The sequence below is a fragment of the Bombyx mori genome, chromosome 26, assembly GCF_030269925.1.
Source record: "Bombyx mori chromosome 26, ASM3026992v2".
In the NCBI taxonomy this organism is placed as follows: Eukaryota; Metazoa; Arthropoda; class Insecta; order Lepidoptera; family Bombycidae; genus Bombyx; species Bombyx mori.
In genome coordinates, this window is record NC_085132.1 from 6,258,550 (window position 1) to 6,282,594 (window position 24,045).

Below are 24,045 nucleotides of genomic sequence, written 5' to 3' on the forward strand. Positions count from 1 at the left end.
TTATTAATCACGAAAGTATGGACGCTGATGGTATCACAATCAACAACAAATAAAAGTATTTAAGTTTACTAATCCAATGGTTTTCATATTATTACATGATGTGAATCCAAGAAATAATAAAAAAGTATTACATACTTTATAGATGTACCTACTTTTTCTAGTTACAACCTTGAAAATCCCGGCAATTTTTCTAATCACGGCATTCCACCTCAAATCACCATATTTTAACCTGACAAGCCATCGAATCTTAAACCGAGGTTTCCCCGAGCAATTTCCAGAAAGACCAGTTCGAAATGTCCAATCTATTTTTAAAGTGGACTTCAATTAATTATCTGTAAAGAAGAAAAAAAACACTATTATAGTATCTTTTAAAATTCCAAAACAAAGTTAATCAGTCACAGGAATTTAGGGTTCCACTCCTTTGGCATTAAAATATAAAAAAAAAACAAAGTTTCTTTTAATGACGTTATTCTGATAACAGTTTCTTTTTATTGTGAGGTTCGTGAAGTATTTCATTACTCTGTAAAGTTATTGGTTTGCAACTATTTGGAGATTAAATTGTCACATTGTAGAAATGAGTTTCATAAGTACATGTAATGATTGAGCGTAGCTTGTTTGCTGTTAATATATAGGCTAGCTCACGGCCTGCCAATCATCAAGGGTTTCCGGAGCTATTAGTAATCACAACTTACCTATTTCCTCGTCACTAGTTCTATTAACTAGTTACTACTAAATGCTTCCATCTATTCTTCTGTTTAACATAAAGCTGACGGTCCAATAAGACTCTAAGTGGTTACAGAAACTCATAGACTTCATAATCGTGGGTAATTCCACGGTAACCGTACTCGTCGAACTCGGCAAAGAAATATACGTGCAACCTAGCCCATACTTTAGCCCGCTGAGTATCTTACCGGATCTTCTCAGCGGGTAGCGATTACAATCCGGTAGTAGATTCATTCGCGACGCAGCTGCTCTTGAGTTGTTAGGCCTATTTTGGAGGTGCTTCGGCAGCTGTTAGCAAATCCCATCTCCTGGCTGAGCCTTTGCTCGGCCATCTGTCATGGTGAAACTTGAAAGACCTTCGGACTAACAGTAATCCTTCATTCCTAAAAAAATTAAATATATCATTATCAATCATATCACTCCAATCCACTCATCTTCACGAATGAAAAAGTTTCAATAGTGTTTGACCACATTAATGTCATCACCAGACTTTTGAGGTCTACATCTTAATTATATAGTTTTGAGTAAATACACTAAGTGAATTGTCATTTAAGCCACGACTTCTAAGCTCTGTGCTCTATTATAAAAAGAGCCGCCCTACTCTCTAAATCAGAGCGCCTGACTGCGTATTCGAAGTTCAATGGTTCCTATACATACGGGCTGACGCTTTTCCCTGGGACCATTAAAAAGCTCTGCCGAAAATCGCGTCCGAACCGGTAACGACGACTATGCACTCAATTATTCAATCTAGTTCAACTCAATCGGAAAAACAACAGAGAACACACAAGATAACATTTGTTTTCGTGTAATTAAGCTACGTTCACTTTACTGGTTTACGTTTTTTTTTTAACACCCACGTGGTTCTGTTTAGGCGCAAATTGAATCAACTAACCAGTCCCTGTCTGTGACGAATGAGGTAGCGTTATCTGGTACACGGATAGGGTATAGGCTCTGAGAATCTACGCTGTTATGATCGGCTACTGTTAGTTATTAGTGTTTTATATAGAGAAAGAAGGTCGGATTTAATTACGCTATTGAAAATGAAGAAAAAAGCAATGCATATTTTATGTGATTTTAATTTTGAATATTTGTACTAGATATAAATAAATAAAGCAGTAATTTTTCGAGATGATGCTTTTGTTTACCATGGCGCAACTAGCCAAACAAAATACTGTTTACACTCAGTATCAGGAACCACGGCTTTTATTCACAGTGCGCTTCTAGAGAACATGGCTTCTAAGTTCCTTCCAGTCTTTGGATTATCTCGCTTCTCAGTGTATCCTCGGTGGTACGAATTGTCTTTCTTTCTCCATAAAAAGAGAGACAGGCACAGATCGTTGTATCCCGACTGTCCTGTAAACAACGCTGAACTCTTCATTTCGTGTGAACCATAGGCCCATGGTTTATCACACTGCATTCGGAAAGCAGCTGCCCTTGGATCTGTTAGGTCTCCTTCGGAGGCGCCCGGGCAGCTGTTAGTACGCCCGCCTGTCCTGGTGAAATGGCCTTTCCTTCATCATTCCTTTCAAAAATAAAAGATGTGTGGTGTCATGGGGCACCGGATAGGAACGAAGTTCGGGTATACATTTTTTATTATTATTTTTTTATTGATAAAAATAATAATAAACTACTTTACAAAGTTATCAACTTTATTTTATTCACAATGATTTATAAAAAATATATAATAAAAAATATGTTATTTTTTGTACGTTATTACAAAGTTAAGTCGTACACTGTGTGCATTACTAATAAAAATCTTACGTTACGGACGTTTTCTTCCGGTTAGGGTACCCCTCCGCATCGTCCCACCAGGAATTTCGTTCCAAAAAGGTCCATGACATGACAGACAGTAAGATAAAATAAAAAAATAAAAATATATTCGGAAACTACCTCACAACAGACCAGTCATAAGCGTCAAAAAAGAATCGGTCTTTAAATAAGTCTTAAAACAACATTAAGTTACACTTTCGAGATAATGAAATAGGCAAGACAATGCATGTATTATTCTAAATTATCCGTCACCTAAGTGATTGTTATAAAACAATAGTGCGATGCATTACCGTGCGCGCGTATTAGACTCCTACACGATAAAGATGTGACAACACTGACAACTAATGCGTTCGTATTGTGTATAATCTGTGGATGTAGAATATAGTAGAAATAGACTTAGGAAGTACCGTAAAATGGGGCGATTAGGGACAAATTCCAACTTTATGAGCAATTTTAAGGTAGTTGTTGATGTATATAATGCTATATCAGGATCAAAATGATTGAGTCTTGGGGGCATCTTTGTTATCTAATTTAAAATTATGCAACTAGCATTCCAGTTTAAGCAAAAAATGCAAAAATAGGTGTAATCCCTATTTACCCGAAAATTGCGGTTAATTGGGACGAAATGAGAAATTTGCTAGGGTTGGCACTACTTTTATTTTTATATATAGTTTTAATTTATTTATTTTAGTTGCACCAACAAAGTGATCATCAATAAAAAAAATTGAAAAACTGACAAAAGTACATAGCAGACATCACCTCAATTATAGGTGCAATCGACAGTGCTGAGATATTTCTATCTGGCTTAAGAGATTAGGTGTGTCGGTTATTCCATGGATTAATCAGATGAATACCCCCACTCTGAACAAATATTAAATATTTTATTATGTATTACTTAGACATTTTTGTCCACCTTGAGATTTCATTGATCTTGTTACATGTCTCTGTAAAATCGACTTACTTATATTAAATTGCTTATCTATTTCAACTAAAGACTTATTCCCAATTTCGCTTCGAATAAACCAGATTTTTACCAACAAATTTAAAAAATATTGTTATAACTACATAGACAACCCTACAAACCTGTACCTATTTAAACTTAGGTCGTTTCCATTTCACGTATTGTCATCCCAATTGACCCCTTTTTCGTTGTTATTTATACCTAAGACGTCCCCAATATCCCCAAAAACAACAGATTTGTACATGTATTTTTATTTAATCAAATACATTAAAACCAATAACAACTGAGACTTACCTTTAATATATATGCTGGTTCAAACACTAAATAACGTTTATAAATCATAGTCGTCTTCTATTAATAACAAATAAATAAAAGAGAGCAAAGTTTCTAGCACTAAAACAATTACCACCACAGGAAGTTAATTTGAAACGCGATTTTTTATAAGTTAGCAGCTATTATCATGCATATTCAGAGTTGTTTTGTGAACTTTCAACATTCTACTATTAAACTACAAAAAATGGAAGATTTTGCAACGAATATAAAACTTATATTGAGCGTCGAAAGATTTTCCCGGTTTTTTCCCGATTCGCCTCTCAATCCCTAATCGCCCCATTTTACCGGTAGACTTTTTGACGAGTATTGGCGGGACAGTCATGTTTTTTTTTCTTTAAATTTAGCCGTCAAATTTTAGCAACTAATATAATTAATTGTTTCCTAGGAATGAAAATACACAAGCGAGAATTTATCATCCCCTCTCAGTTGTCTTTAAGAGTTAATTGAGGTTCCAAAAAGTTTCAGCTGTTTTTGTATGAATATTGTTGAAGATTTTTATTAAAACTTAGCTAGGTTAAAAGATGTAGAACCAATGGTAGCTACAAAAGTATTATTGCATTCTATTATTTTACCTTATAAAAAATAGTTTCTCTTCTGGTTTTTTTGTTACTTCATAAAATTTTCTGTATTTTAACTTTATTTTACTGAACTTTTTTTTTTTAATGTGTAAATATAACGTGAAAACGTTTCTTACGTGACAATAGTCAATCAATTCCCCCGAAACCCGAATCGTATCGTACCAGAATGTATTGAGTCGAGCGGTTAAATGGACTACGTATTTATACATATTGTATGTACGAAACATCAAGCGGGTGGTAACATGGGGTAGCTAGGGACATAAATATTGTATGAGGAACACAACTCGGCAGTTTGAACCATCAATTATTAAGTGCGGCGAGAAAGACGAACGTTTTTTACATGCATTGTTCTCTCTTTCGTTTTGTTTATTGGCTATTTCTGTGACTTTTACTGTGGCCTTTAGTTTATTTTATGCGACCGAGCGCGTTGCTTTGAATGTAAATTGTTTACTTAAAGGGCGGTTCGACTAAATACGAATTTGTGTGTTTTTGTTTTTATATCGTTGATTAATATTATCAACAGTGCAGATCTCCTTGAGTAGTTAAGCTGTTGTATAATATTTTGCGTGGGTTTTTTCGCGTCGAAGACATAATCTATATATTAATACGTGAAGGAAAAGCTTTGTATCCTTTTTTACGACAATAGCGCGGGCGGAGGAGTATGAAATTTTCCATACTTATTGAGAATATAGAGAAGAAGTACACAATGCTAATATTTTTTTAAATTATGCCTAAAAAATACATTAAATCAATAAAAAAAAAACATTACACACACTAACATGTATTTGACGCACACACACATGCATACTATTTATTTATTGTCAAACTTTTGTTCTTGACGTCTGTGGTCAAATTGAGAATAGATTAACATTGTTTGCCCTTATTAATATTTTTCTATAGTGTATTCTTGGCGAAATTTATGATTATAGAAGTATAATAGTCTTTGGAAATACAATCATAATATTGTACAAACTTACGATTTCAATTAATTATAGTCGAATTTCGACTACTGCGGGACCACTAGTTAAAACTAATTGTCAAGGGCGACCACGTGAACTCTAAAATATTCGATACGTGTCGGAAATAATATAACGAACATTAAAAAAAGTGAGATTAAATTGCAAATGTAGTATTAATGAAAACGCTATCTTAGAGAAATTTTGTATTTGCAGCCCAGTAGTCGAAATTCAATCATAAATAATTTAAATTGTAAGTTTGAACATTATTATTGTTCTATTGTCAATTCTATTGTCTATAATCACAGATTACGGCAATTACACTATAAACAAATAATATTAATCTATTCTCAATTAGACTTTAACAATAAAAAAAAGAGTATATGAATATGCGTGTGTGTGTCAAATACATGGTAGTGTGTGGTATTTTTTTTTTTATTGATTTAATGTATTATTGATACACAATTTTTTTTAAATATTAGAATTCTGCACTCCTTCTCTATATTATCTATAAGTGTGCGAAATTTCATACTCCTCCGTCTGCGCAATTTTCGTAAAAAAGGGTACAAAGTATTTGCTTCACTAAGGTGCTTTTAGGCAATACAAGCACCGGTCACCGTCCTCGCCGAACCCGTCGCTTGCGACGAAGGGCTCGACGAGCGAATTAACCCACAGACACAGCCCACTGAGTTTCTCGCCGGATCTTCTCAGTGGGTCGCGCTTCCGATCCGGTGGTAGATTCTGCGAAGCACCGCTCTTGCTAGGGCGGTGTTAGCAATTCTCCGGTTTGAGCCCCGCGAGCTCACCTACACAAGCTAGGGTACGCTGAAATAGCCTCTCAAGGCTATCAGCATAGGTAGGAAAAAAAAAAAAAAAAAGCTTCACTAATACGCTAATATACATATTACCGTATGACAGTGACATACGTCACTACGTCATCTCTTCCCGCGGTTGTCGTAAGTTGTGACCAAAGGACTCACCTGTGAATATGATGCAAGATTCTTGGAATATTACAATATCGCAATGCGATCGCCAAAAAATCCGCTTTGTTAAGGTCAGGCCTATTTTTGCCGCGAAACAGCCACGTGGTCCGTTTTCAAGCTGGAGAAAACTGGTTTACAATACAATTCAGACTTCGGTCTCACATCTCACTCACTGTGTGATGTTAATAAATTTCGACCACCACTTTGAAGCAGAACGGCCGTGAAATCTAAGCGATAAAAAAAGGGACATTAACCCTTTTAGTGCTGAGTTTATTTTCACATATTTCGCAGAAAATGCTAAAGGATTTTCGAAAAAAGTCCATTATAAACTTTTAAAAAATCTAAATTCGCAGTAAAATACTTTTAAATGGCTATTTTTAAATTTTAGCTCACCCGGCAGACTTTGTAGTGCCTCAATCGATAAATAAAAGACCTAAGCTTTTGTATAAAATAAACTTAAAACAAACAAAAGGAATCCGTACGACGGGGGACACATCAAAGTAAAAAAAAACTGTTATTTTGATTTAATTCCGAGCATTTTCATATTTATTTACCTTTTAAACCTTCTCTGGACCTCTACAAATAATTCAAGACCAAAATTAGCCAAATCGGTCCAGCCGTTGTCGAGTTTTAGAGAGACTAACGAACAGCATTTCATTTTTATATATACTTATATACCTATAGATTAACATATTAAAGAGCTTAGGCATTTCCGTTCACATCGATATCTAATAAATCTAATCAAACCGCGCAATAGTCGGTATTCTAACGCTCCGCAATTTATATGCATTAATAGAGACATAGAGAGTCGATCTAATGACTGGATGCGTAGAACCGAAGATCGGGTTCAGTGGCGAGCTTTGGGGGAGGCCTATGTCCAGCAGTGGACTCCAGCAGGCTGATGATGAGAGAGTCGATCTATCGACGCCACGAAGACAATATTAAAGCACTTTAAAATCGCTAAAAAAAATTATCGTATATTTTATGTACCGCGAATTTCGTATTAAAACGTCTAAATAGAAAACGACGTCTACCCATTTTGTTTCGACATGTAATCGACAAATCGAATGACTATCGTTGCACGATCTAACACGTAATGTACCAAAATGGCGGCCGAAGCCAGACCTCCTTTATTTATTTACTCCCCCGCCTCATTTCCTTCATGTAATTCTTTTCCCTTGTACAAGTGAATATTAAAACTCCTGAACGGGGGCTTGACGGACGTGATGCTAAAACAACTTTTACGTCAATAGGTAGAAGGCCTTTAATCGCCTGTACCGGTAGAGCGTAGTGTTCTTCAAGACATATTCGCTTTCATTGTAATAGAAGTCGAATGGTGTTCGTATAAGGTTGGTTATTGTTAATCGAGAGCTTCATTTGTATTGTCTTTAGGATAATTGTTTGCTTGTAGACTGTCTCCTTATGAATTAGGTAACAAATCCGATTGCTGATTGACACGGAAGTTAGGGAGCAGGAGAGAATGTGTTCGACTCATTATTTTTTATTGGGCGTCGTATTTTCCTGGCTTACAGTACTTACGTCTCAAGAGAAACGTTTTATTTCATTATTTAATTAGGACACTTTATTTTGTGATCCGTAATCTTAATTGATGTAGTAATTTACCACATACATTACTCAGTTTAACACCTTTTAGGATTTTTTCGTTTTTTCAAATGTGTTTTTATTCTTAAATATTAAGACAATTTATTGTTTAAAAAAAAACACAAACGTTGATGATGTATTGAAACATAGACAACCGTTAGGAAGGGATTGTCATTACGAATCCTCCCGATCCATTAACGGTGCTTTTAGGTACCACAAGCACGGGTCACCGTCCGTGAATTAACCCATAGACACAGCCCACTGAGTTTCTCACCTATTTTCCTGAGGGTCGCGTCTCCGATCCGGTGTTAGATTCTGCGAACCACTGCTCTTACTAGAGCCAGTGTTACCAACACTCCCGATTTGAGCCCCGTGAGATCACCTAGACGTCAAGGAAAAGCTGAAATAGCCTATCAAGGCTACCAGCATAAGTAGAAAAAACAGGAAGGGTCAATTATTTAAATTTTATGTGTGTATTTATGGCATTCACACTTCTCGTGAACCAGACGTGAAAAACGTTCCGAATTAAATATGCGAGACCAATCTAAAATTCAACAACGCAATTTTTCCTATAAATAGGAAATCATTTCATGGGCGACAGTGTTATTTGACTCGTGGATATTTTAATGGTCCTTCAAAACGTCTGAGAGCATAAAGAAGTCCCTTCATCTATTATGAACGGGGGTTTTACGAGAGCATCTCCAAGTTTTAAAGCATTTCTCGGATTTATTTTGATGTCCTGATAACTGCCAAAAGCGAACTTAAGTTTTATCGTATTCGCGTTTTCATTTTTTTTTTAATATTTGGTTCTCGTCGGCTTAAATATTTGAGGATGCGATTTAGGGATGACAAGAGTTTTTTTTTTAAGTATCGGAATGGATGAAAATCATCCTTACGATACTTGTGGTGGTTAGTGTTGTGACGATGATGGGGGAAATATTCGTAAACACCTTTTAAATTTTGGAATGCGATGCTGTAAAGCCCGTTCTGCTCTCGCTATACAAGGATAAGGCAAGCGCGGTGAACCCTAATCACCCTGACATTATTAGGCATCATAATCCTGCCTGATTAGGCATCAGCTAATCGTCCTGACAGTTTTAGCAAGGACGATTTCATTGGGGCATTATCGCAAAAAATAACACAGTCCATTTTATAAGTATTGACTGGCAATTCGTTTGACCACCCAACGCTCTAAGCCGCCGGGCTCGCAATATTGTCAAATCCCAACCATAGTATAATATTGCTACTAACAACTTTGTGGTGTTTACTGATGGTAGGACCTCTTATGAGTCCGCACGGGTAGGTACCACCACCCTGCCTATTTCTGCCATGAAGCAGTAATGCGTTTCGGTTTGAAGGCTGGGGTTGCCGTTGTAACTATAGACCTATACCTATGATATGTGACCTTATGTGGGCTGTGAGCTCGTCCACCCATCTAAGCAATAAATAAATAAAAATCTGAAGTAAATTTACAGTAAGTAATTTTACCTATTATTATTACTATTTATTCCCTTGGAGGGAAACGATTGTTACAACGAAATCGATTCTGATTAGACTATATCCGATCATCGCTTCACACTGAACCGAGAATAATTTGCCCATCTACGCCGCCAGTTTTCCCAAATGACGAGTGCACCTAATGAAAATTAACATAATGAAAGAATTCAATTTCACGGTTGTCCCTGATGGAGATTTTCATATTTAATTTTGTCGAAAAAGGCGAAAAGAACCCGCAGATAGAGCCCAAAGTGATTAATAAAGCAGTTCTTAATTATCTCACGTAAATTTGTCCGAATCAACCGCTGCAGAACGTCTGTCTAAATGAAGCAATCTTAGAATTAAAATTTGCTAGATGAGGCAATTTTCACTTCGCTTTAGAACGAATTTTCAACGTTAGCAATAAAAACGACAAGGAATCATCATTCATCATCATTATCCTGGCCTTCTCCCAGTCACCTGGGGTTGGTGCAACATGCTTTTTCCTTTCATACTCTTCTATCATATACCATTTCTTCGCTCACTCCCCTCTTACCCATATTGTCTTTCACGCAATCCATCCATTTATTCTTAGGTCTACCTCTTCCTCTATATCCTTCCACATTCATAGTTAACACTTTATTACCAACCTCATTTTCATTTCGTCTCATCACATGTTCATACCATCCCAAACGCGCACTTCTCAGCTTCTCTGTACAGCTGCCACTTTCAGACTTCCTCTAACATATTCATTCCGTATTCTATCCATCCTCGTTACTCCACACATCCAATAAAATGACAAGGAATGTAAGAATTATATTTTTAATCAACTCTTCAGATTGTAACGTGAAATTTGTAATAATAAATGTATTTTTGAACATGCATCTCTCTGTTGAACGGAACTGTATAAGACTAAATCACTACTATGCTATATAAATTTTCATCAAGTTACATATGTGATTTTTTGAAGTCAATATTTATTCCAATACCAAGGACCTAAATTAATATACCTACATCTCATCCAGTTATGGCCTACTATCATCGCGGTGGCCATAAAATAATCAGCCCGAAATTACTAATTGCCACCCCGCCACGCTTGGCTTATTTAAGGAAAGTTTAATTGTGCTTCAGCTTATCCAATTATAAAGACGCGAGCTTAACTCGAATATTCGCGGCGGGTATAGGGTTGGGGTTTTATCGATAGCGGGCGACAGAAGTATAAGGGCGGATCTACTTTATCCAAATACTGCTTTTGAATGTATGATTATGAATGTAGATTTTGGGACCTTACCTCTAACACTACCAGTCATTCATGATTGTAAGATATTTGTGAGAGGATTGCCAAAAAGTAATTCATTTGGTTGTAAAAAATATATGGTATTTTAAACCTCTCGTGTACAGTGGTCAATTTGGCTTAAAAAGTCAACATTGATAACTGGAGCCTCCCTTGGATTTCGCAAATTTATGTCACTTCAGCTCTCGACTTTTGAATGCTTGTGTGAGAGAAAAGCCCTGAATGTTTCATTTATTTATAGCCGACCGTAAAATAGCTTGTCTCTGATGCAATTTTAAATTACTTACAAAATTAAAAATATAATTTTACTCACTATCGATATAAACAACATCGACTCTTTACATCCCTACCCTTTAATAAAGTTCTCGCAACGTTATAATAGACTTAACGCTTTGTTCAATCATTCATTATCACAAACTCCGTCCAGTTTAATTAGAGCCCTGCCAACATATAATGCAACCCCTTTTTGATTAACGCCTTCATAAACTTAGACGGGGAGATGGGTCTGTTTTAATTGGTAGATAGTGAGACAGGCCATACATTAGAAACTTTGAAAACGGATGAATTAACTTTATTCTTCAGACGAATTAACTTAATTATTTATTAATTTTAATGAAACGTGACTTATTGTATTGAAGTTTTTAATTTAATTGTTTTGTGTTATCGTACAATTAACATTTCATATTTAAAGTTCAAACAATAGCCAATAAATGTTTAAGTTTTTAAAACTCTTTAGTGTTTAGAGAGACTACACACGTCCTTACACACCATTCGTAAATTTTATTTTATATCCTTGGGATCTTGAATTTTATTGAAAATTTTATTATATTTATTGATAACAAAATGAACGAAAACAATACAACTTAGACTGTAGTACTTTAGTTAAATAAATCAGCATAATCAAATTAACTAAATATTACAACAAAAATGAATTAATTATATCTAAAACAAATCCAACAATACCACAACACTTTTAAAAGAGTAAATAATAATTTTGATAAAGGCATCAATGATAACTTTTGCAAATTGTCTCGTGGCGGTTTTTTGCATTCAAATTAATGATAAAGCATGGAAAGCGTTAGTAGTATAAGAGTAATATAATAATAATAATAAAGCCTTTATTCAGACAAAAATTTTTTTTTTTTTTTTTCATATTATTATACAATTATTATTTCTTTTTTTTTTACTATGTTTTAAGTAAGTAGTGGTATTAATATTAATTAAATTTTTATGGAAGTTTTTTTTTTTTTTTTCTCTATTATTATTAGTTTTTGTCTGTTTGTCTATTATAGACATAAGCCTCGTCCAACTGCCTCCATAAGCTTCTATTTTCAGCTGTTCTGGTCCACGTGCTCAGTATAAGAGTAATAACTAATTATTAAAAATACTATAAAAAACGAATACTAAATTTTAAGTTACGAACGTACTTTAAGCGTTAAATAAAAATAAAAAAATAAAAAAAACTCTAAGACACATTCTATACGATTAAATAAATGCAAGTAAAAAAAAATTTAAAATATAAACTCAAAAAACTCCCCATAAATGTTTCCTTAAAGTGCATTTAAATTTGCATTATTTATTTTAGCTTTATCGAAACGCTGTTAAATATAACGATAAGATAATTTGTGGCGGTTTTAATTAAAAGTAAGTGCATCGATTGAGACGCGCTATCTTAATTAGGACTTGCGGAATATAATTCGGAAGCCGAAAATCTTGTATAGGACATTTTATTCAGATAAAACCTTCGTGAACTGAAGTAATTGAGTAGTAAAAATTATAATTAACTTATTTAGGTAGCAACGAGTATGGGTCATCATTTCTTTTTTTTTATTGACCTTGTAGGCAGACGAGCGTACGGCCCACCTGATGGTGAGTGGTTATCCTCGACCATGGCCGTCAGCAATGCTAGGGGCAGAGCTAAGACGCTGCCTATGTTAAGTATTCTCCATAAGCCCAGATACGCATATTTTGTGTTTACTTACTCGACGAAGTATTGCGTTCCGATTTACTTATGGTCATGCGTGACGTCATTTACATTGTGGGCTTCGGTCACCGCTTAACACCGGATGGGAAGTGAGCTTGGTCATCAAATTAAAGTTATGATTTGAAGCAGATCTGAGTTCTAGGACTAGTTCAGGCATTATTTTTTTTACTATAGTTTTCTTTTTCCCTTATATTCCCGAACGATACGTTCCTTTGAATAATCGACTTTCGTCTCAAACAGCTGGTAAAGCCAAAGCAGCCTTAAATTTTTCGTCTCCCTAATGACATTCACCTTAAAAACATAAAGTCATAAAAAAATTATAATCTATACTAAGACATAAATCTACAGTGATTTTTACGGATGTTCCGTTATAACTACTGAGCCGTGCATCCGATTGACTTGAAACCCGGTATCCATGTAGAAAATACATGTACTTAATGGACAGGCTAAAATTTATACGAGTGTTGGACTCCCTAATAATAATGACAATAAATAATAATGTTAATTTTAAATGCGCAGCGAAGCGGGCGAGTACGGTTAGTATATGTATAAAAATTCTTACCGATTTATAATTAGAAGATAAAAATCCAATTAGAAGGGTAACATAACATTAATGTACTACTTCTAGAAGAGGAAATTGAAATACATACTTATACTTAATTCCTTATTTGATTGTTTTTCATTTTGTTTTTATTGTAATAATAAAATTGGCTTAAATAAATAAGGCATTACGAGAGAAAAAAAAAAACGTAGGCCAACATTTGCAATTGCACGCATTATATCCAATCGTATTATTTCGTACCACAACAATATAAACGAAGGAAACTATCTCGAACAAACCTCTTCGATAAACTCAGAACTTCTCTCGAGACTTTTAAACAAAACGTCCACTTTAAAATATCGTTCGCCTTAAAAAGGTATTTTACAATGAACTCACAAGCGTATAAAGTTCAAGAAGTCTACTCAGGAGTATTAATATTTTAAAAGCGTGGCATCGTTTAGCCAAAATGTGTTCACCCCTTTTAAGTAAAGGCCACTAAGAGTTAAGTTGTGGGCTAATTATTCGGCTACCTTCTGCGCTCAAGATATAATGATCGTTTTGGGGTAAGCAGCGCATTATAGGGCTCTATGCATTAGATATTTGTGTTTAGATATTTTGATCCGAATTTGTCTTATAGAACATGAGGGCATTTTGTAGTTGTGATACTAACACGAACCTCAGTGAGATTATACAAAATAACACAGTGCGTTTATTTTATTGCTTCAATTAGTGAACGAGCTCGCGGCCCGTCTGGTGTCAAGTGGTTACCGGTGGCCCATAGACATCAACAATATCAACCCCTTTGAGAAATGAGTGCCGAGTCTTAGTTTTATAGTATACATTTCATAGTAGCATTATTGGGTGCTTTTATGTACCTCAAGCACCGGTCGCCGTCCTCGCCGAACCCGTCGCTTGCGACGAAGGGCTCGACGAGTAAATTAACCCATAGACACAGCCCACTGAGTTTCTCGCCGGATCTTCTCAGTGGGTGGCGTTTCCGATCCGGTGGTAGATTCTGCGAAGCACTGCTCTTGCTAAGGCCAGTGCTAGCAACATTTCCGGTTTGGGCCCCATGCGCTCACCTACACGTTAAGTAGGAACTGAAATAGCCTTTCGAGGCTATTAGCGTAGGAAAAAAAAGCATTATTGTTTCTCAACAGAAATAGATGAAGTTGTGGCATCTGACCTAACGAGCTCATAAGACACCTTACCGAGAGGTAAGGTACAGTCCGTATCTAGAATCTTTAGTTATCAAAATAGTGATGTTGGTGAACATAGTTTAAAGCCGGCTGGCATATAATGGCTGTTCAAATTCAAAACCCGTTGCTTGCGACGAAGGGCTCGGCGAGTAAAGTAACCCACAGACGGCCCACTGAGTTTCTCACCAGATTTTCTCAGTGGGTCGCGTTTCCGATCCGCTGGTAGATTCCGCGAAGCACGGCTCTTGCCAGCGTTAGTTTTAGCAACGTCGTCAGGTTAGAGCCTCGTGAGCTCAATTACTAGTTCTGTGAATCTAGAATAACCCTTCGAGGCTACTAGAATGGGTAGGAAAATAAATAATTATACACTGACACTATTGCCCATTTAGCGGGCAATAAGTATTAGATAACATATTTGGTGTCATAGGGAATAGACGGATTAAGGACCAATCAAAAGCAAGATATAATGATATGAAAAGACAGTTTCTGCTCATCATAGTCGGCTACTCTTGATAGAGCAGTCGTGGTCTTATGGAGTCCTTGTTTATTAAAGCCTTGACAGCAGTTCTCCATAGTTCGCGAACTGAGGCCTAGCACGCGCACTCGTTAAGTGGGTTTTTTTTTAGACGGGTGGACGTGCTTACAGCCCACCTGATGTTAAGTGGTTACTGGAGCCCATAGACATCCACAACGTAAATACACCACCCACCTTGAAATATAAGTTCTAAGGTCTCAAGTATAGCTACAACGGCTGCCCCACCCTTCAAACCGAAACGCATTTCTGCTTCACGGCAAAAATAGGCAGGGTAGTGGTACCCACCCGCGCGGACTCACAAGAGGTCCTACCACCAATAATTACGCAAATTGTAATTTTGCGGGATTCATTTTTATTACACGATGTTATTCCTTCACCGTGGAAGTCAATCGTGAACATTTGTTGAGTACGTATTTCATTAGAAAAATTGGTACCCGCCTCATATTCGAACACCGGTGCATCGCCCAACACGAACGCACTGGACGTTTTATCCGTTAGGCCACGACGACTACAAAATTATATTATGGATGATTAAATAATAAAGTAGTACAACTTTGGAATATTTAATGTTCTAATTATTTGCAACCACAGTTTCACAATAGGTCCTTCTTTGAGTTGTGGTTGGTTTCGTTGTCGACCGTCATTATCAGTCCAAGGCTGAGATCTTGGTTGTTTATTTCGCTAAGCACTCGCTTTACTCAGCTTTAAATAACACAGTAATGATAATTGGAAGGCCTTTTTTAGCTTTTTAAAAAAAAGCACTACTTGGCGTTTAAAAAAAAAACGCATAGATAAATAGATCAAAAGACGTATCAAACCTCTTAAGAGCTAAGCCGACTCTGAGACCTTAGAACTTATATCTCAAGGTGGGTGACGGCATTTACGTTGTAGATGTCTATAGGCTCCGGTAACCACTTAACATTAGGTGGGCCGTGAGCTTGTCCTCTCATCAAAGCAATAATAATTTAAAAAAAGAAAAAAAATATTCATGTCAGACTCAGGTGCCGAGGGAACGCAATAGCCTCAAAAACATGGCTTGTCGGATCCTCTGGATGTCCACTATCGGCACTTTTAAGCTTTTCAAGCAACGGTTACCGTCTTCGTCGGCTGGAGTCATGGTCCAGACGGCTGGCCGATCCTTCGGCTGGTCGTAGGACCGTCGAGGCGATTCGCCCGGTTCTTGTGAACTGGGTGAATCGTGACAGAGGACGCCTCACTTTCCGGCTCACGCAGGTGCTCACTGGGCATGGTTGCTTCGGTGAGTTCCTGCACCGGATCGGAGCCGAGCCGACGGCAGAGTGTTACCATTGTGGTTGCGACTTGGACACGGCGGAGCACACGCTCGTCGCCTGCCCCGCATGGGAGGGGTGACGCCGTGTCCTCGTCGCAAAAATAGGAAACGACTTGTCGTTGCCGAGTGTTGTGGCATCGATGCTCGGTGACGACGAGTCGTGGAAGGCGATGCTCGACTTCTGCGAGTACACCATCTCGCAGAAAGAGGCGGCGGGGCGCGTGAGAGACGCACAGGCCCGCCGCCGTCGAGCGGGGGCCAGGGAGGCGGATATCGCCCAAGCCCTGGCCCTCTAAGTGTTTCGGGTCCCCTCACATGTCGGCCTGGGGACCGGCGAAGGGGGCCTAAGAAGACGACGTGCAAGCTGCTCTGCACGCGTTTTATGCATGAGCATCCGGGTGATGGAAGGCCGGCTATCCTCAACCCACGCTGGTTCTGACCCAGCGGGGTATTCCGTAGGATAGACCATTCTAACCGGCGCCATCTAGGTGGGCTTCGGATAGCCTGCCGACCGAGAGGGCTGGTGGTCGGGGCGCCGACGACCGCCAGTCCGGCGTCCCGAGGGGGAGGGTGATGGGAGAGATGTGCTCCGCACTAAACGCTTCACTTTCCCCCCTTTGCCTCTTCATGAGTTTTGTCTCATGCGAGGTTTGGACGTTGGTTGTTGAGAGACAGGAGGTTTTAGTCGGTTCGACTCCGACATGCCCCGTCCTCCATCCCCAGTGAAGGGCGGAAGTCCGGCGATTTCCTCCTGACAAAAAAAAAAAAAAAAAACCGTCTTCGTCGAACCCGTCGCTTGCAACGAAGGGCTCCACGAGTGAATTAACCCATCGACACAGCCCGCTGAGATTCTCGCCGGATCTTCTCAGTGGGTCGCGTTTCCGATTCGGTGATAGATTCTGCGAAGCACTGTTCTTGCTAGGGCCAGTGTTAGCAGCACTCCGGTTTGAGTCCCGTGAGCTCAACACGCTCACGCTCACAACGTCTCGAATGCTTTACAGTTTTCGTGCTCATAGACGAGTAATGTAATTATTCGGGAATGATATGTGGGATCAAAGTGGTCGTAAAACTAATTCAAACGCTGTGTGTAACAAATTAAAATCGCTTTTACCTAAAGGTCGGCTGGATCGTATGAATTCACAAAGCAGTAATCTCCAGTTCAATCCTCAGTGAATTGTGCAAGCGTGGTGACTTTATGTTTGAAGGTCTATTTTCTGTCTAATAGGGTCGTGCGTCGGTAGAATGAATTCATAATTTAATGTTTCATAATCGATTTTATTCAATTAAATTAAGTTTTCGATTACCATTGAGCAGCCCTGTTTTATGTTAATCGATTTTACATTTATATCGACCGCTTTTCAAAGCTCCGTTCAAATGTAATTCGATTATCGATTACAGAAGTGAGACACGTCCGTATAAGTTAATAGAGTAGCCTCAGAATCAATTTTTATTGTCGATGTGATTTCGAAAATTTAAATGATGTTATAAAATTAATTTTTTTCAATTGTAGCTTTTTCAAATTCTACATTGAAATGAACCCATACATTTAGTATCATTATAAGAACGAAAAAAAAAAGGTTAAGAACAGTAGTTCGATTTCATATCGATATACCTACAGCGAACAACCCACCTGCAGCTAAGTGCGTATCAGAGCATATATCAAGGAATCTAGGAATCAATGCGGTATTGATACTAAATAGATTCACCTACTTTGAAAAATGTCGCGACATGAGTCGCTACTTACAACCGCCAATATAATACTTTTTTTGTTTTAATATTGCTTAGATGTGTGGACGAGCTCACAGCCTACCTGGTGTTAAGTGGTTACTGGAGCCCATAGACATCTACAAAGCAAATGCGCCACCCACCTTTGAGATATAAGTTCTAAGGTCTCAGTATAGTTACAACGGCTGCCCTACCCTTCAAACCGAAACGCATTACTGCTTCACGGCAGCAATAGGCAGGGTGGTGGTACCTACCCGCGCGGAATAACAAGAGGTCCTACCACCAGTAAGACTAGAGAGATATGAGACCAGTAAGAGATATGAGACTTGTACTAGACTAATGCCTTAGTAAAGATAAAGTGAATCGTGGAATACTGGGCCAAGCTCGTCCAATAAAGCTTAATATTAATTAGTTTAATAAAGATTAATATTGATTAGAAACATTTATTTCAAAAAAAAAACCTTTTGAAATAATCTATGAAATCACAGACACATCAATATTTTGTTCGTAATTAAATCGATTTTAATAAATTCAACATTAGTTTTAGGGCTTAATCGATTTGAATACTGAATACTATAAAAGTATTCGCGGCCGCGGACGACTAAGGTGTTGAACGTTTTTAATTATGTTCACGACTCGTGAAAATCGAAGAAAATACGATTCGAACAAGACATTTTGAAAACGATAATCGCATTAAAGCGTTCACTCTCTAGTGCACTCAAGTGAAGTCACTACACTATCTCATTTGATAGCATGCGTTCTATTCGAGTATTAAGATGCAGAACTGCGTCTGTAGGACATTATTTACTGCTAACATTATTACAGAACTCGGACGTTAAGATTATTATGAGACTCTTAAGGGAAGCATTTCGATAAAGTTGTCCGTTGAGTTTGTGTATATGTATTTTGAAAATAACGTTAAAACGTTGCCTTACTTAGTGAACCTTTGGAAGTATTTATCATGAATTTTTAGTAGTGCAATACCTAATGTAAATGCGTGTTTTTTATTCACGTATTTGCAAGTGTAAAAATGAAAATATCCCTTTCATCTACGACATCGATTAAAAAAATGGTGGTAGGACCCCTGAGTCCGCGCGGGTAGGTACCACCGCCCTGCCTGTTTCTGCCGTGAAGCGGTAATGCGTTTCGGTTTAAAGGGTGGGGCAGCCGTTGTAACTATACTGAGATCTTAGAACTTATATCTCAAGGTGGGTGGCGCATTTACGTTGTAGATGTCCATGGGCTCCAGTAACCACTTAACACCAGGTGGGCTGTGAGCTCGTCCAACCATCTAAGTTATAAAAAAAAAATATATATATACTGTGAAAATTAAAATTGTAAAATGTCACGGTAAATTTTTTTTTTAATATTTATCCACCGCAAAAATAATAAACTTTATTTCATCGCTTCTTTGTATATAATATCATAGCTAAGATACTAGTCACGTTAATGTTGAATTTGAAACACAGTTTGAAATTTCAAACAACGTAATGATTGAATTTTTTTTATTGCTTAGATGCGTAGACGAGCTCACAGCCCACCTGGTGTTAAGTAGTTACTGGAGCCCATAGACATCTACAACGTAAATGCGCCACCCTCCTTGAGATATAAGTTCTAAGGTCTCAAGTATAGTTACAACGGCCGCCCCACCCTTCAAACCGAAACGCATTACTGCCTCATGGCAGGAATAGGCGGGGTGATGGTACCTACCCGCGCGGACTCACAAGAGGTCCTACTACCACCAGTAACAATACCAGAATTACACACGCGACACCTTATCCACCACCAACACCAATACGCACATTTTTAATTATACGTTAAAACGCAATAATTTTGCATGAGAGCCATTTAAAGTTTAAAATTTGGAAAAAAACATCGTAACAAGAAAACTTCTTCAGTTATTTGAGTATCGGAGTAAACTTAATTGAAGTTCAATTAAAAACATCGAACTGCTGCTAATACCAAATAAAACGCACATTTAATTACAAAGGTAAAAAAAATTTGCCGTTGTAGGCAAACGAGCATACGGCCCACCTGATGGTAAGTGGTCACCGTCGCTCATGGACGTCAGCAATGCCAGGGGCAGAGCCAAGCCGCTGCCTACCATTAAGTACTCTCCGCTAGCCTCGTTTGAAGAAGGACATGTCATAGCGCTCGGGAAACACCGTGGAGGGGAGCTCATTCCAAAGTCGGATGGTACGCTTAAGCCCAATAGACTTTCACCCTTCGATATTATCTTTGAGATCAACGATTCATTCAAAACTAAAATTAGCGTAGTCAATTAAAAACCGGATATCCATCAAACGGACTAATTCGCCTGTCGCCATTTATTTACAAGTCTACCTGACGCAAATCCGGTTAGAAGCCCGACCGTCGGCTCTAAGACTAATATATTATTCACTGCTCAACCGCTGGCAGTTTGACAAACGATAATTGTTTTAAATGTTGGTTTAACATCGTCTGTCTGTGTTGGTTTATGTGTAATCGAAGATTGAAATTATGATTACTCTAAGACAGTGATTCTCAACCACTGTACCGCGGCACTTTTGTGTGCCGCCAAATTTTGCGAATATATAATAATGTTAATATTATTAAATTATATCATTTTAAAAGAAAAATATTTTATACATTTTATACATTTTATACATGAATATAATATATTTAAATTTATTAATAAATTTTTATAGTACATTGTAGTTTATTTCGTATATTAAAATTTTTTGATAAACTATTTATGCAGTGTGTTGTAGTAAGTAAATAATTTTTATCTTTGTTTTTTGTGTGCTGCCAAATTTTGAAATCGTTAAATATGTGCCGCAACAAAAAAAAAGGTTGAGAATCACTGCTCTAAGATAACGCGCCGCCGGCTACATCAGATAACTGTTTTATCTGAACAAATATATGTATGAACCAATTTGCATGTGGTTTTCATTGATGTGTTAAGATAATGATGGACCAACGTTTGATGTTTATTCCAAATATAGTTAACGAAAACAGTTCATGTTTTGTTTTTTTTTTCAAAGCTTTAAAAGTATGTTTTAATGTAACATGATGTAATCAGGGGAATAGAGTATATAGATACCTATAGTTATTACTATTTCAGCTTCTTTTAACTGTTAAATAAATTAGTTCAAGTCCTTTTTAATGCCTTAAAATTATAGGAGCCTATACAAACTAAAACGCATCTTGAAAATCGAATCATTGAGTCAAAGTAAAAATAATTGGTAGAATGATAGCCCCTATGATTTCACTATAGCAGTACTCAAGATCCTTAGGATGAATAATATTCTTTATAATCTTATTGGTGGTAAAGCGTCTTATTAACGCGGTAGGTACCACTACCCTGCCTATTTCTGCCGTGAAGCAGAAATCTACTCTATATCGCAAGGATGGGGCAGCCGTTGTACTATAGAATGGAGACTTAAACCTTATGTCTCAACTGGGTGGCGGCATTCGCGTTTTTGTTATCTATGGACTTCGGTAATCAATTATTACCATGAGATACTTCATCCGTCAAAGCGATATATGTTATTAAAGCATTTAGGATTCGCGTGTTTATATGGTTATGTCGTAACATCTAATGTTGTTTTCAAATTATATATATTAACAGTATAGTAAAAAAAAACTTGTTATACAACATTTCATTACGTCACATACCACAGAACTATTTAAGCTGAACAGATACTGATTTAATTTCATACAATTTTAATTAATCTCGTTTTGTTTCACATCACTCACTAATTAGGTATAACAAAACGATGCGATCGTATAATACGTCACAATATTTCGATACGACATTCGATTATATTATAGTCGATTATTCGAATGAGATAATTCACGATGGCCCAGCTTTCGACGCGTTCAATTATTCAACTGACGTAGTGCGGCGGACGTTTGCCTTTGTACAACACACAAATACGGCTTTCAGTATCGATTTAATGAGGTGAAAATTAAATTTTAAAACATTGTTCTCGATGCGATTATTTTCGTAAATGTGACATTCGTTTGCTGATTCGAATTAAACTGTCGTGTTGTACAAACAGCGTGAATGCGAATCGATAATGCGTTCTGACGTACGTACGAGTTCGGATAATATTTCGTTAATTTGTTTTCGATCTTATTAAAAAGAATTTAAATTTAAATTCGGTCTCAATTAATTCGAGCCCTGAATGAGATATTAATGGAATCTTCTGTTCAAACACAAGCAGTCACCTAATTAGAATGGGACCTGATGATTTGTAATAAGGGTCGTTGAGTCTAGTACAAACTTTAGCTCTTTCAAAGGTTTATTCTAAACTGACTCAATTTTGTAAATTTCTAACGATACCTTCAACTTCAAGCCTTTAAGAGAGAAATAACTGAGAATAAGAGAGAATACTGGTGGCAGGGCCTCTTGTGAGTCCGCGAGGGTAGGTACCACCACCCTGCCTATTTCTGCCGTGAAGCAGTAATACGTTTCGGTTTGAAGGGTGGCGCAGCCGTTGTAACTATACTAAGATCTTAGAACTTATATCTCAAGGTGGGTGGCGCATTTACGTTGTTGATGTCTATGGGCTCCAGTAACCACTTAACACCAGGCGGGCTGTGAACTCGTCCAGCCATCTAAGCAATAAAAAAAATTGATTATGATTTTAATGATTACACTAAGGTAATTTTTATCATCAAAAAGACAGATGTTAGAGATATAGATAATCATTAAAACGATAGATGTTAGATAAAAAAACTAACGTTGCATCTTTTGTTACAGACGTCAAACGGCTGAAGAACGGGAAGCAGAAAGGCAGGCCGCGAACCGTCTGATGCTCTCCCTGCAAGCCGAGGCCTTGAGCAAAGGCTACATCCCCGAACCACCCCCATCAGCCGGTCTCTCGGCTCTACATTATCAAACGCAAAACAACGCGGCCTCACAACCGAACAATACAGCATTGAGCGCGTTACAGAACCTGCAACCTTGGGCCGGGAATCAAGGAAGCTTCATGAATGCCCAGACAACCAATCCCCCACCACCGCACCCGCCACCCGTTGCTTCTCCTATTTGTTGAAGTAAAACAGAAATTTCCTAAGATAATTACCGTCACGACATCACCTGTCTACATTCAGGATGTTAAAGAGGCTGCCTAGATTTCAGCACATTGCAAACCTTTCAGAACTATAGTAATTCCAGAAGCTTATAGAGTTCGGATTGCGTTGAAGATCTAATTTAAATAACTTAAGGTTGCTACGGTTCAATTTCTCTGAGAAGAAAACGCTTTGCTTCTGGTATACGTTGGGTCCCCATGGGCCAGCCCTATCTATTTTTTTAATTATTTCTTAAATGAGTTAACGAGTTCACGGCTCTCCTCGTGTTAAGTGGTTACCTATTCCCATCGACATCCCAATGTGAATTACACCATTCGCATTGAAACTTGAAGTCTGTGTCGCAATTGTATATAAGTCTCCTAAATGTAAGAGCAAAAATAACGTCGCTTTTGTACATATTAATATTGAAATAATTCAATGATGTTTAATTTTAATAATATTTACTTCGTAACAAACTATGGTACTGTATATTTCGGAAGTGTTATCTAAGGATTATATTGTTATTGGGGAATTGTAATTTTGATTAGTGGTGATTGTTGAATAATAAAACTTATCATCGGGCGAGTTGTTACAGTATATAATGTTAGACGCAGCACAAGAAGTGAACTTTTGTTTGTACTTAAATTATAAATTATTACACACGCCCTTACAATTGCGCCTAATATAGTTTTGTTGTTACAAACGATATCATTTTGGTATTAAAACTACTTTTACGGTTCAATCTTGCGTTTTTTAAGCTAAAACCGTAAATTATTCGAAGCGTTTGAAATAATATAATGATAATAAGAAAAATTTAATTAATTTTAAAATTCAAATGCAAAAAAAAGCAAACTAAAATCGTTTTTTTATTTCGACTATGTATCTACATACTTACCTACATTTATTTAAATGAATTGTAATTTTATGTGTTTGGCTGATGATAACCTCTTCTCGTGACATTTTCACCTTTTACAAAGATCAATGGAGACTGCAATAAAAATATTTTGAAACAAATAAAGTATAATTAGTTTTAAAT

At 37.2% G+C, this 24,045-nt stretch overlaps 1 protein-coding gene across 1 annotated transcript in view; it reads left to right on the forward strand.

Moving 5' to 3' along the window:
- The window catches only part of LOC101743912 (T-cell leukemia homeobox protein 1), a 69,672-nt gene extending 46,095 nt beyond the window's left edge, over nt 1-23,577 (forward strand). Inside the window, exon 3 of the mRNA XM_038020724.2 lies at nt 22,699-23,577. Within this exon, the coding sequence (XP_037876652.1) occupies nt 22,699-22,993 (295 nt within the window). The 3' untranslated portion in view covers nt 22,994-23,577. The remainder of the gene's footprint in view (nt 1-22,698) is intronic.
- Nucleotides 23,578-24,045: the final 468 nt, after the last annotated feature.